The 12,475-nt window shown below is 38.1% G+C and overlaps 1 protein-coding gene across 50 annotated transcripts in view; it reads right to left on the minus strand.

Moving 5' to 3' along the window:
* AHI1 (Abelson helper integration site 1) overlaps nt 1–12,475 on the minus strand; it is a 219,446-nt gene that overhangs the window by 166,896 nt on the left and 40,075 nt on the right. For all 50 annotated transcript variants that reach the window (XR_015133236.1, XR_015133238.1, XR_015133239.1 and 47 more), the window contains 3 exons: nt 11,844–11,939; nt 7,613–7,798; nt 5,799–5,951 (listed from right to left, as the gene is read on the minus strand). Coding sequence is in view for 20 of the 50 variants with exons in the window: in XM_086317985.1 (XP_086174111.1) it covers nt 5,799–5,951; nt 7,613–7,798; nt 11,844–11,939 (435 nt within the window). In the remaining 30 variants the exon portion in view is untranslated. The remainder of the gene's footprint in view (nt 1–5,798; nt 5,952–7,612; nt 7,799–11,843; nt 11,940–12,475) is intronic.

Genomic DNA, 12,475 nt, shown 5'->3' on the forward strand with positions numbered 1-12,475 from the left:
GGTCATAACAAACACTCTCTTCCAACAATACAAGAGAAGACTCTATACATGGACATCACCAGATGGTCAACACCGAAATCAGACTGATTATATTCTTTGCAGCCAAAGATGGAGAAGCTCTATACAGTCAGCAACAACAAGACCAGGAGCTGACTGTGGCCCAGACCATGAACTCCTTATTGCCAAATTCAGACTGAAATTGAAGAAAGTAGGGAAAACCACTAGACCATTCAGGTATGACCTAAATCAAATCCCTTATGATTATACACTGGAAGTGAGAAATAGATTTAAGGGCCTAGATCTGATAGATAGAGTGCCTGATGAACTATGGATGGAGGTTCGTGACACTGTACAGGAGACAGGGATCAAGACCATCCCCAAGGAAAAGAAATGCAAAAAAGCAAAATGGCTGTCTGGGGAGGCCTTACAAATAGCTGTGAAAAGAAGAGAAGCGAAAAGCAAAGGAGAAAAGGAAAGATATAAACATCTGAATGCAGAGTTCCAAAGAATAGCAAGAAGAGATAAGAAAGCCTTCCTCAGTGATCAATGCAAAGAAATAGAGGAAAACAACAGAATGGGAAAGACTAGGGATCTCTTCAAGAAAATTAGAGATACCGAAGGAACATTTCATGCAAAGATGAGCTCGATAAAGGACAGAAATGGTATGGACCTAACAGAAGCAGAAGATATTAAGAAGAGATGGCAAGAATACAAAGAAGAACCGTACAAAAAAGATCTTCACGACCCAGATAATCACGATGGTGTGATCACTGACCTAGAGCCAGATATCCTGGAATGTGAAGTCAAGTGGGCCTTAGAAAGCATCACTACGAACAAAGCTAGTGGAGGTGATGGAATTCCAGTTGAGCTATTCCAAATCCTGAAAGATGATGCTGTGAAAGGGTTGCACTCAATATGCCAGCAAATGTGGAAAACTCAGCAGTGGCCATAGGTCTGGAAAAGGTCAGTTTTCATTCCAATCCCAAAGAAAGGCAATGCCAAAGAATGCTCAAACTACCACACAATTGCACTCATTTCACACGCTAGTAAAGTAATGCTCAAAATTCTCCAAGCCAGGCTTCAGCAATATGTGAACCGCGAACTTCCTGATGTTCAAGCTGGTTTTAGAAAAGGCAGAGGAACCAGAGATCAAATTGCCAACATCCGCTGGATCATGGAAAAAGCAAGAGAGTTGCAGAAAAGCATCTATTTCTGCTTTATTGACTATGCCAAAGCCTTTGATTGTGTGGATCACAATAAGTTGTGGAAAATTCTGAAAGAGATGGGAATACCAGACCACCTGATCTGCCTCTGGAGAAATTTGTATGCAGGTCAGGAAGCAACAGTTAGAATTGGACATGGAACAACAGACTGGTTCCAAATAGGAAAAGGAGTTCGTCAAGGCTGTATGTTGTCACCCTGTTTATTTAACTTCTATGCAGAGTACATCATGAGAAACGCTGGACTGGAAGAAACACAAGCTGGAATCAAGATTGCCGGGAGAAATATCAATAACCTCAGATATGCAGATGACACCACCCTTATGGCAGAAAGTGAAGAGGAACTCAAAAGCCTCTTGATGAAAGTGAAAGTGGAGAGTGAAAAAGCTGGCTTTAAGCTCAACATTCAGAAAACGAAGATCATGGCATCCGGTCCCACCACTTCATGGGAAATAGATGGGGAAACAGTGGAAACAGTGTCAGACTTTATTTTTCTGGGCTCCAAAATCACTACAGATGGTGACTGCAGCCATGAAATTAACAGACGCTTACTCCTTGGAAGGAAAGTTATGACCAACCTAGATAGCATATTCAAAAGCAGAGACATTACTTTGCCAACAAAGGTCTGTCTAGTCAAGGCTATGGTTTTTCCTGTGGTCATGTATGGATGTGAGAGTTGGACTGTGAAGAAAGCTGAGCGCCGAAGAATTGATGCTTTTGAACTGTGGTGTTGGAGAAGACTCTTGAGAGTCCCTTGGACTGCAAGGAGATCCAACCAGTCCATTCTGAAGGAGATCAGCCCTGGGATTTCTTTGGAAGGAATGATGCTAAAGCTGAAACTCCAGTACTTTGGCCACCTCATGCAAAGAGTTGACTTATTGGAAAAGACTCTGATGCTGGGAGGGATTGGGGGCAGGAGGAGAAGGGGACGACAGAGGACGAGATGGCTGGATGGCATCACTGACTCGATGGACGTGAGTCTGGGTGAACTCCAGGAGTTGGTGATGGACAGGGGCGCCTGGTGCTGCGATTCATGGGGTCGCAAAGAGTCGGACACGACTGATCTGATCTGATCTGATACCCCATACCTAACTAGCACTATTCACCTAAAAGATGAACACAAAATTTCAAGATCTGATACTCTAAAGCTGTCACTACCAGATTATTTTCATATAGTCACAAAAGGGAATATGTGTCACGCCCTTCTTTCATGACAGCAACTAATAAGTGATTTTTGTGGAACCATAAACTTGTCCTGAGTCTACAGATGACATACAGACCAAGCTGAAGTCCAGGATGTATAAATATTCATTCTTTCTTTTTTCTCTTAAATAACCATCATTTGTAAAGCCTTCCAAAATGCATTTTTGGAGTAAATCAATCACTTCCTATTGATTTCTCATTCACTATTTTTATTAAAATTCCTTCATCATTTTTATGTTTTAATTCCTTATTACCAGATGAAACCAAAACTTTTTGAGGACTGATATGTATCGTAGAAAATACTACTTGCTTTTACTTGTCCTAATTCTACTTCTTTAAAACTTTGGTGAGCCTTAGTTCCTGTATTTCTTTCTTATTATTCAAAATGTATATTTGGCCCTTATGATATGCCATGAATGTGGTACTTTTATTACAAACATCTTTTTATATATTCATCATGAGCTTCCCAGGAGGTTCAGTGATAAGGAATCTGCCCGCTAGTGCGGGAGACACAGGAGACGCAGGTCCAATCCCTGGGTTGGGAAGATGGCCTGGAGTTAGGAAATAGCTTCCCACTCCAATATTCTTGCCTGGAAAATCCCATGGACAGAGAAATGTGGCGGGCTACAGTCCATGGGATGGCAAAGAGTCAAACACTACTGAGTGACTGAGTGCACACGCACACATATTCATCACAGCAAACCTGTGAGTAACTATTAGTACTATATAAAGCTAGTATTATTCAGAGGGTTAAGCCCAGCTCAGTCAAAGACTATTGACTCAAGGACCTGCTTTCTGGACAGGAACCAGGTTCTCACAAGTAGCATCACAATTTAGCAGCAATATGAAGAGGCAGAATTATGAGCAGCTACTAGAAAGGTGAAAAATTCAACAGACATCTATTAGATATCAATAATGTACCCAATACCATCTTTCCATCCAGATGATTTAGAAAAGGGAGAGGAGGATAAAAAGAGGTCAAAAATTGAAGGAAAAGTTAGCAGGTTTCATAATCACTTACTGCTGCTCGTAGAGGAGGAGGTGTAGTTAAGGAAAACTGTGCCTCATCACTAAAGCCAAAACACTAAAGGCACCATCATTTAACTTGCATTCCCAGAGTAAGACGCTATACTCAGAAGAAGCACCTGATGAACATTTAATAACAGTAACAAAGGGCCTCAACACCCTCAACTCTCCACTTCTTTACTACTTTGTCAGTCACTCAGTCACACTAGGTCTTTTCTCCTTTCGTATTCATGTCGCATTTCTCCCTTTTGCCACCAGCATCCCAAGGTTGGATCCTTCTCACCTCACACATCGATGACTGCAATGGCCACCTTCCTCTCATTCTGATGTATCCTATTTCAAGGTCCACTACATGCCATTGCCAGCACTGGGACAAATTGTTAATTTGTCCTAAAATACAATTGTTATCACACTTCCTTCTCACCTGAAACCTCCCACTTTTCCTCAGCCCCACACAATCAAATGTTAGGCTACCCACCACTTGAGCCACTTCAGAGTGTGGGCCTACTCTGTCATCACCGCTCGACCTCTTACACAAACTCGGATTTCCCGCCCACCAAGCTCTGAGTGTCTGAGGAATACAACAGGTGCTTCCCCATTTATTGTTAACATTGCCCCAGTATGAACTACTCTTCCCTGTCCTCTTCACTCACTCCTAACTTGACCACTCTAAAGTTTGTCATCGGCTCCACCAACCTGTTGAATGAACCCTTCTTCCACCACTCCAGATCACCACTTACGTATCAGAAATCCTCAAACTGCTTTCACTTCAGGGTGTTTTACCGTCTTAAAATTTTTTTGAGGATCCCCAAATGTGGCTATATCTACAGATATTTATCATATTAGAAATTAAAACTGAGAAATTAAAAAACCATTTGTTAATCATTTAAAAAATAACAGAGCAAGTCCATTAAATGTTAACATAATTTCTTTTCATGAAAGATTTCATAAAATGGAACTGCTCTATATTTTTGCTAATCTTTTCAATATCTGGCTTAATAAATGGTAGCTGGATTTGCTTAATAAAAGCAAAACTGCTTCTGCATTCACCCTCTTGTGATATCAGATATCATTTAGCCTCTGGAAAACTCCAGTGCGAGAGAATGAAAGTCTTGTGAGAGAATGAAAGTTAAAAAGACAGATTAAATCATTACAGAATCATTAGAATTATTATGATCTTATTCTGAAAATAGACTAACTTCAGCAGATCCCTTGAAAGGGTCTGAGGACTCCCAACAGTGCCTAAATCACACTTTTGAGAACTGCTCATCTAAACAATTATTTCTATATCTATATTTCCTTAAGAGTTCTTTGCAGAATACCTGTTAGTGAACAGCACAGTAAGTCCCATGTTCCCAACTGATGTGAAAGGTCCCCAAGGACACAGTCTAAGTATTATTCTCTCCATATTATTATGTGTAAAGTGTTTAAAAGTGACTTTAAGATGTATCTGTAAAATTGGCCTCAAAAAGAAAATTAAATATGATGCAAAACAGAACATGAAAAAGTCTAGGAAAATAGTCACTCTTATGTATATACTGAGTCTATAAAACGAACCACTCCACTCTTTACGGAAACAAATACAACTGGCAAAACTTCACCAGTAATGCTTCTTGCCACCGCAAAATATGATAGCCAAGTACAAAAAAATTTTAGTGAAAACTTAAATACTGCTCAACTTCTGGTAAAAGGATATACATATACCTGTCTCTATCAAAATGTGATTCAGGAAGAAGCCAGGGACTGAGAATTTCATGAATCTAAAAACTGTCGATTTATGGCCTGAACTGTGTCCCCCCACATTCCTCTGCTGAAGCCCTAAGCCCAATACCTCAGAATGTAACAGTATTTGGATACAAGGTCTTTACAGAGCAGATTAAGCTAAAACGAGGTTGCTAGGGTGAGCCGTAGTCTAATAAGATGAGACACCAGGGATATACACGTACAGAGAAAAGACCACAAAGAAGCAGCACGATGGCAGCCATCTGCCAGCCAAGGAGAAAGGCCTCAGCATAAACCAGCCTGCCAACCCTTAATCTGGGACTTCCAGCCTCCAGAATTACGAGAAAATACATTTCTATTGATTAAGCCAACCTGTCTGTGATCTTTCTTATGGCAGCTCTGGCAAACTAATAAAACTCTCCATAACCCCAAAGAACTTAAGATAATATCTGTATGTACCCGCTAGGCACTCTATTATTATTTACCAAATGAATGAATAGGCAGACAAGATCATGGCTAAAAACAAGGATAACCTGAAAGCTTTAAGTAGCAAGCTATTTACCCTAGGAGCTGACGGCGCATCTTAAAATAAATATCTAAATGAATCCAGTGTCAGTGAACACTTACCTGCCCAGGCAACCGTTTCCACTTCACCACTTCCTTTGAATCTTCTAACCCAGGCTCTGTGTCCACTAAACTTGGCTCATGGTGTCGCTCACAGTATACTGGTTTACCCTTTTCTTCCTGAAGAGCCATCATAGAACGGTTAGATGGCTTTACCTAAGTACGTACAGAAAATGAGAGAATGTATGTCTCATGCTAATCTTTTTCTCTTTTCTAGCATATATGGCTTTTAAAATATTGAAACAAACAGTATAATACGAAAATGTTTCAAAATGTAATCCAGAAAAAATTCTACTTTTATTTGTACACTATTTAAATAAAATAAAATGAATGGGCTTCCCTGATAGCTCAGTTGGTAAAGAATCCGCCTGCAATGCAGAAGACCCTGGTTCGATTCTTGGGTTGGGAAGATCTGCTGGAGAAGGGATAGGCTACCCACTCCAGTAATCTTGGGCTTCCCCTGTGGCTCAGCTGGTTAAGAATCCACCTGCAATGTGGGAGACCTGGGTTCGATCCCTGGGTTGGGAAGATCCCCTGGAGAAGGGAGAGGCTACCCACTCCAGTATTCTAGCTTGGAGAATTCCATGGGCTGTATACTCCATGGATTCACAAAGAGTTGGAGATAACAAAACAACTTTCACTATCACTTTAAATAAAACGAAAGTTGCTTGAAATTAGTCTTAAACCTAAAAGCCTTAAAAGAGGGAAAGGCTAAAACAGAACTCCAACGAAATAGTTTTAGTCACTCTGTCCCTTTGTTTCTACCTCTTCACCAATATCTACCAGATGTTATATTATAGCTCTGGCATTGCACTATGGAATCTCTGGCTTTAAGATCATAACATAAAGACCTAATGTTTTTAAATCCTCCATTTCTTAAAATAGATTTAATTCCATTCAAACCAATGAAAACCAACACTGTGGTCACAGTTTATATCAATACAGAATATGCAGAATGGCCTGAAATGTTTTGTATCAATGAGACAAAAGCAAAAGTTTCACCTCATTTTAGGACAAATGTTTGCTAAGATACTCATAATTTTAATCTATATACAACAGAAGTATAAATATTACTTGTTGATTATTTGAATAATAATTCAAATAATCTGCAAGCTATGATCTAAAAACCTGCAAGCTATGATCTAAAAATCTGCAAGCTATGATCTAAATGTAGCCCAATGACATTTTTGCAAATAAAGTTTTATTCAAACACATCCAAAACCATCTGTTTGGTTATCATCTACATATGTGTATGTAGCTACTTTCACTTTAGGTTGAGTAGCTGCGACAGAGACTGCATAGCCTGCAAAGCCGAAACTATTTACTGTCTGGTCCTGTTTGTCAATTTCCACATTAAGTCATCTGTGTGCAATGCAGGAGCCCCGGGTTAGATTCCTGGGTTGGGAAGATCCCCTGGAGAAGGAAATGGCAACCCACTCCACTGTTCTTGCCTGGAGAACCCCATGGACAGACGTGCCTGGCGGGCTACAGTCCATGGGGTCACAAGAGTCAGACACGACTTAGTGACTAAACCACCACCACACATTAAGTCATTCTTTTATCTTTAATATTTAAAGATTAGCATTTTTTTTTAAATCTTAAAATTGAAATCGATATTTAGGACTTAAAATTCATTAAAATGTCTTTTAAGTATCAGCTATTACAGGCTTAATATATAATCTCTGAAGTTTCCTTTCTACTTCAGATATCTATTAAAATAATTCTAAAGTTTTTATCTGTATAGAAATAGAAACCATCACCCACCCTTTAATCTCAACAACAGAAAATATATATTTTTGCATGTGCTATTAACTTACACATTCTGGAACTTTCAATCCTCTTACAGTTACATACAGCGTTGATGGATAATGATTTCTTGGACATTTTGACCACCACTCAAAAACCTCAACGACATTTGACTGGGATCGAGGCTTAGTAGGTGGGTAATACAGTTGCAAGCGAAGTTTTGAATTGATGTTTACATTTCCATTGGCTCCTAGAAGCTTAAAATGAGAATTCAAATGAAACGTTACTTTCACTGAAAAGATGCCCAATAAACCAACAGTAGACAGTCCAAAATTCATTTTAAAAAGATTAATATGGCATGCTGAAGTTCCTCAGATTTGTAAAGCAAAGAACACTGACACAGTTGGTTAAGCACGGTTTCAGATCATTTTGACAAGGTAACCTAAATGACATCCTAAGAGCTGTCTTTCCCCCTATACAACTTCAGACCATTGGTAAAGCATTAGCATTACTGTGGCCGGTGTCACTTTGTACAAATAAGGTGATCAACATACATCTGTTTGTAACAATACTGATAAAGATTAAAATGCATATTATTTAAACACAGAAACAAATTTCCCATTTGTTCAACATCAGTATTTTTACTGGTAAAATTTCATGGTTAAACTTTCAAAAAGTCAAAATTATTCTAAAAGAGAGCTCCATATTATGTTTTTAAAATGTTTTGGTTCACCTTCTTAAAAAGGTCTATTCAATTTAAAAAACTATTAAACAAGGCAACAAAAGTTTAAGCTAAATAAGTGGACATTCTTAGGAGAAAAATTATCTCACCAACTCAAAATTAGGTTCTCTTTCACTAGACTGTGACCGTTAAGTAGAAAATACCTCTGTTAACCTTTGTGTCCTTTACAAATTAGTAGAGACAGCTGAGAGCTTCTGCAGCAGTTCAGGCAGAACATGGAGGTGACAAACTGGAAGAGTAGGAAGGGACAGAGCACAGGGAACATTTAATAACTGTTACTGATCGTGCAACTTGGAAAGTAAACGGGGAAGAGCCAAGAAAGATGCTTAACGTAGCGCATCCAACAGAACTTTCTGTGATGACAGACATGCTCTCAACTTGTGCCATGCAAGACAGTATCCACTAGTCACTATGGCTGTCGAGCACTTGAAGTGGGGCTAGGGCAACTGTGGAAATCAAATTTTAATTACATTTAATTTTAGCTCATTAATTTGAATTCAAACAGCCACATATGACTTGTAGCTACCAAAACAGATAAGGCAGCTCTAAGGTGGTAAGCCTGGGAGACTGGGCAGATGGCGGTGCTACCAAATGAGGCAGCAGATAGGGAAGATGCAAGAGATTTAGGGAGGATGTTCAGTTTGGGGGAGTCATAGCTATGGGTCACCCAAGCTGAAATGTCTGAATTTTAAAGCATAAGCAGGAAAAGCGGGTCTAAGAAAAGTGGATTACAGATGAAATCATGAGCAGGATTGATATTAAAGAGACAGGTAGAAGACCAGGAAGGAAACCGAAGGAACGTGATAAGGAAATCAGGAAAAAATGGTGTCAAGAAAAACCAAGGTATCAAGAGCTTCAAAACCATGGTATTACACACATAAGCATGACTGGTAAAAGAACTAGAAAAATGTTCAATAATTTGGCAAATAGAAGCTTTATTAGCTGAGGCAAAACCCAGATTTGCACTGCATTCAGGAAGAAGGTATCAATAAAGAAACAAAAGTTAGCAAAAATACAACTCATCTTTTCCCTACCCCTGTAGAAGAGGATGTAAAGTCAACGGAGGTTGTAAGCTGAGGGGTGACATTATGAAATAGAGGGATTAAAAAAATAGTTTCAAACTGAGCAATTGAGATGTTTAGTCATTAAATATTAAGCACTGATGATTCCTTTCATAAACTGTACTATCTGCCTAAAGCTTATCATAAGGCAATAATATCATTTTTAGAAGGTTATTTATTCCCCAGATTCTAAATCATACTTTCCATAAGTTGTTTTAATATTCACTAACCAATTTAGTTTATACAAGTATGCTGCTTAGTATGAGTAAACAACTAAGATTCAGCCAAATCCTGCCATTATGATTACAAACCATAGAATGTGAAGCGTGAATAAATAAGGTTTTATTATTTTGTAGTTTAACAGATTAGTCATATACATGTGCTTAAAGAATCAAGAGCGCCTCTACCTGAGAATTAGGATAAAGTCTCATTTATATCTGGACAAAGTTCTTTGGGGTTCATTTGGATCACTATGATAACTTCACAATTACCTAGGACATTCCTAGAACCAACGGTACAGGTATTAAAACATGTGCATTGTAATCTGATTCATGTTATTTTCTCAAAGATGAGTTTTTTTTAGTCAGTTTCCATATATTTATTAATTCCCTCAGTAGATACTCATGGAGCACTTTCTGTGTGCCATTCATGTGCATGGAATGATATTATAGAGAATTTCAAGAGTAATATATTAAATGCAAAGAGATTTGGTAATGTACAGACTAAAATATGTTCAACAAATTGGCCAAAAGAATTGCCAGTGACTTGAAAACTTACAGTCTAATGAAAGATATATATGTTTACAACAGAGGACGCACATACAATAATGTACCCTTTACTTCTGATTGCATGAATAAATAAATAAAAATTTGTATAACACTTAAAAGATAAAATGTTGTGAAATACATCGTTTCCCAAGTGCAACTGACAGTAAATAGGGCAGTTCTGCACAGACCGTAGCATAAAAGTAATGAAAGCAGTTTCTTATTACACCACAAGGTGGCAATGTTCATTCACTCTGTGAATGTGACCCTTTTTGGTCTTTTGTTTTTATTTATTTGATTTAGTATGAGATGGGGTCTAGAAAAAGGTATAAGAGGTTACAGAAGGGAGATTTTAGAAGGTACAATGGACAGCGGGATTCTAAAACCACTCTAGAATTAATGACTTCCTCACCACAGTCAATCTGCTGCCATTCAGCAAGCAGACTGCACCTCTTCTAAAGCCTCTAAACTTCAGCATGGACTAGGTGTCTCATCTGGGTTTTCACAGCGTCTGCTCCATAGCACACAATCATACGGGCAATACGTTTACATAGAAACTGAACTGGAGGGCCCGGACAATGTCTAATTTATCTACAAATACCCTATATTTAAAAGAGTGCCTGGCAATTCACAGACACTTAGTAAATATTTGTTGAATGAATGGATGCACAAATGGAAAAATTTTATAAGATAATACACAACAGGTTAATTACTCAAGACTTCTTACAACTCAAATTTATGTTCAAAGTCAGAAATAAAAAAATTATGAAATTAAAATTTACCCTTTTAAAACATCAATCTATCCATATGTTTCATCTCTGTTGAAACATCCTTGTCAAAGATACCATCATTTTATACCTAGACTACAGCAAGAAGTTTCTACTTTGATTTCCAGTATCTACATTTCTGACCTCTCTAATTCATTCTCTACCCAGCAGAGTAAGCTTTATAAAAAATAAATCAGATTATTTCACCCTTTTGTTTAAAATCATTAAATGGCTTCCCATTACTCTTTAAAGTCTATAATGGTGGCTAGTTGCTATAATGGCTTGGGCTCGAAGACCTTGTGTAACCAAGGCCCCGTCTACCTCAGCAAGCTCTCCGGGCACCGTTTTCTCCCTCAGTCTCTGTCCTTCATTCTCAGTGGCCTTCTTTCGGTCATCGAGGTATTCCTTGCTCCTTACAACATCAGGGTCTTTGCATACTCTGCACCCAACCGAGAACTCTCTCTTTCTCATTCCTGCCATCCAGCTCATGATCAGGTTCAATGTCCTTTCTGTAGGAGACCTTTACCTGATACCACAGATGCTTTCATCATCTTGATAGTATTCATAAAAATTATAATAAATGCTAAGCTTTATGATCAACTGTTTTATGCCTGTTTTTCTTGCTAGAATATGAAGGCCATGAGGTCAAGGAGTTTATCTTCTTTGTTCACTGAATAGAACAGTGGCTGGCACATAGAAAGGGTTCAATAAATAATTTGTTGAGTTGAATAAATGTGGGCAGGGCTGTGTGTGTCTTTTTCAATGCTGGGTCTCCAGAGCATAAAGTGTATCTGGCACACATCTAAGTACTGAACAAACATCTAAGAATCTGAATGAGCATCATTTGAGTTTGAATTAATACCTCTTCACCACGGCAATCTTACCTCCTTATCCTAACTCCTTATATGACACCAAACTGAGTTGAAAAAAAAAATAACCCATAACACTTGAAGATTTGAAAAACATACCTTGAGAAATGCCCAGGCGATTTTCCGGAAGCCACATTCTTGGTTTTGAATTTCAGAGTTATTCTTAATTTCTTCCATGCTTAAGAAATCAAGAATCTGTAAGTAAGCATAAAAAATTATTTCACAGTATACTAGGTTATCTAAAATTTAATATTTTCTAATATTAATAAAATTTTAAAAACCCTCACTTAGAAGAAAAACATTTTTATCTCATCTCGCTCACTTTTAATTCACCCAGTTAGTAAGGTCTGTTTCTGATCACTTTATCTTTTATCAATAAATCTTTTAAGATTTATTTAAAACTCAAGACAAAGTATTATCTCAAATGTAGTCCTGGCAAAAATATACAAGGCATAGAATTCTTAGGCTTTGCTCATTTTTGAATGTATGAGCACAGACTTCAAAGACTTGTTTGTTTAATAAACTCATGGCCTTATCTGCAGGTTCCTCCTTGGATCAACTTCCTAAGTTGGGTATTTTCTCTTTAGATATATGTTTTTATTAGGCTTCTCAAAAGATTTTCTTTCATATCTCCATCTTGTCTGGATATTAAACTTCACGGATTTCCAACCAACCAGCCACATGTATTCTAGGTACTTGTCAAAGACTACCACTTTGAGCCTACTGGTGCT

Source organism: Bos grunniens, chromosome 9 (genome assembly GCF_055505025.1).
Source record: "Bos grunniens cultivar Pamir isolate PY7600 chromosome 9, Bosgru_T2T1.0, whole genome shotgun sequence".
NCBI classification, from domain to species: Eukaryota; Metazoa; Chordata; class Mammalia; order Artiodactyla; family Bovidae; genus Bos; species Bos grunniens.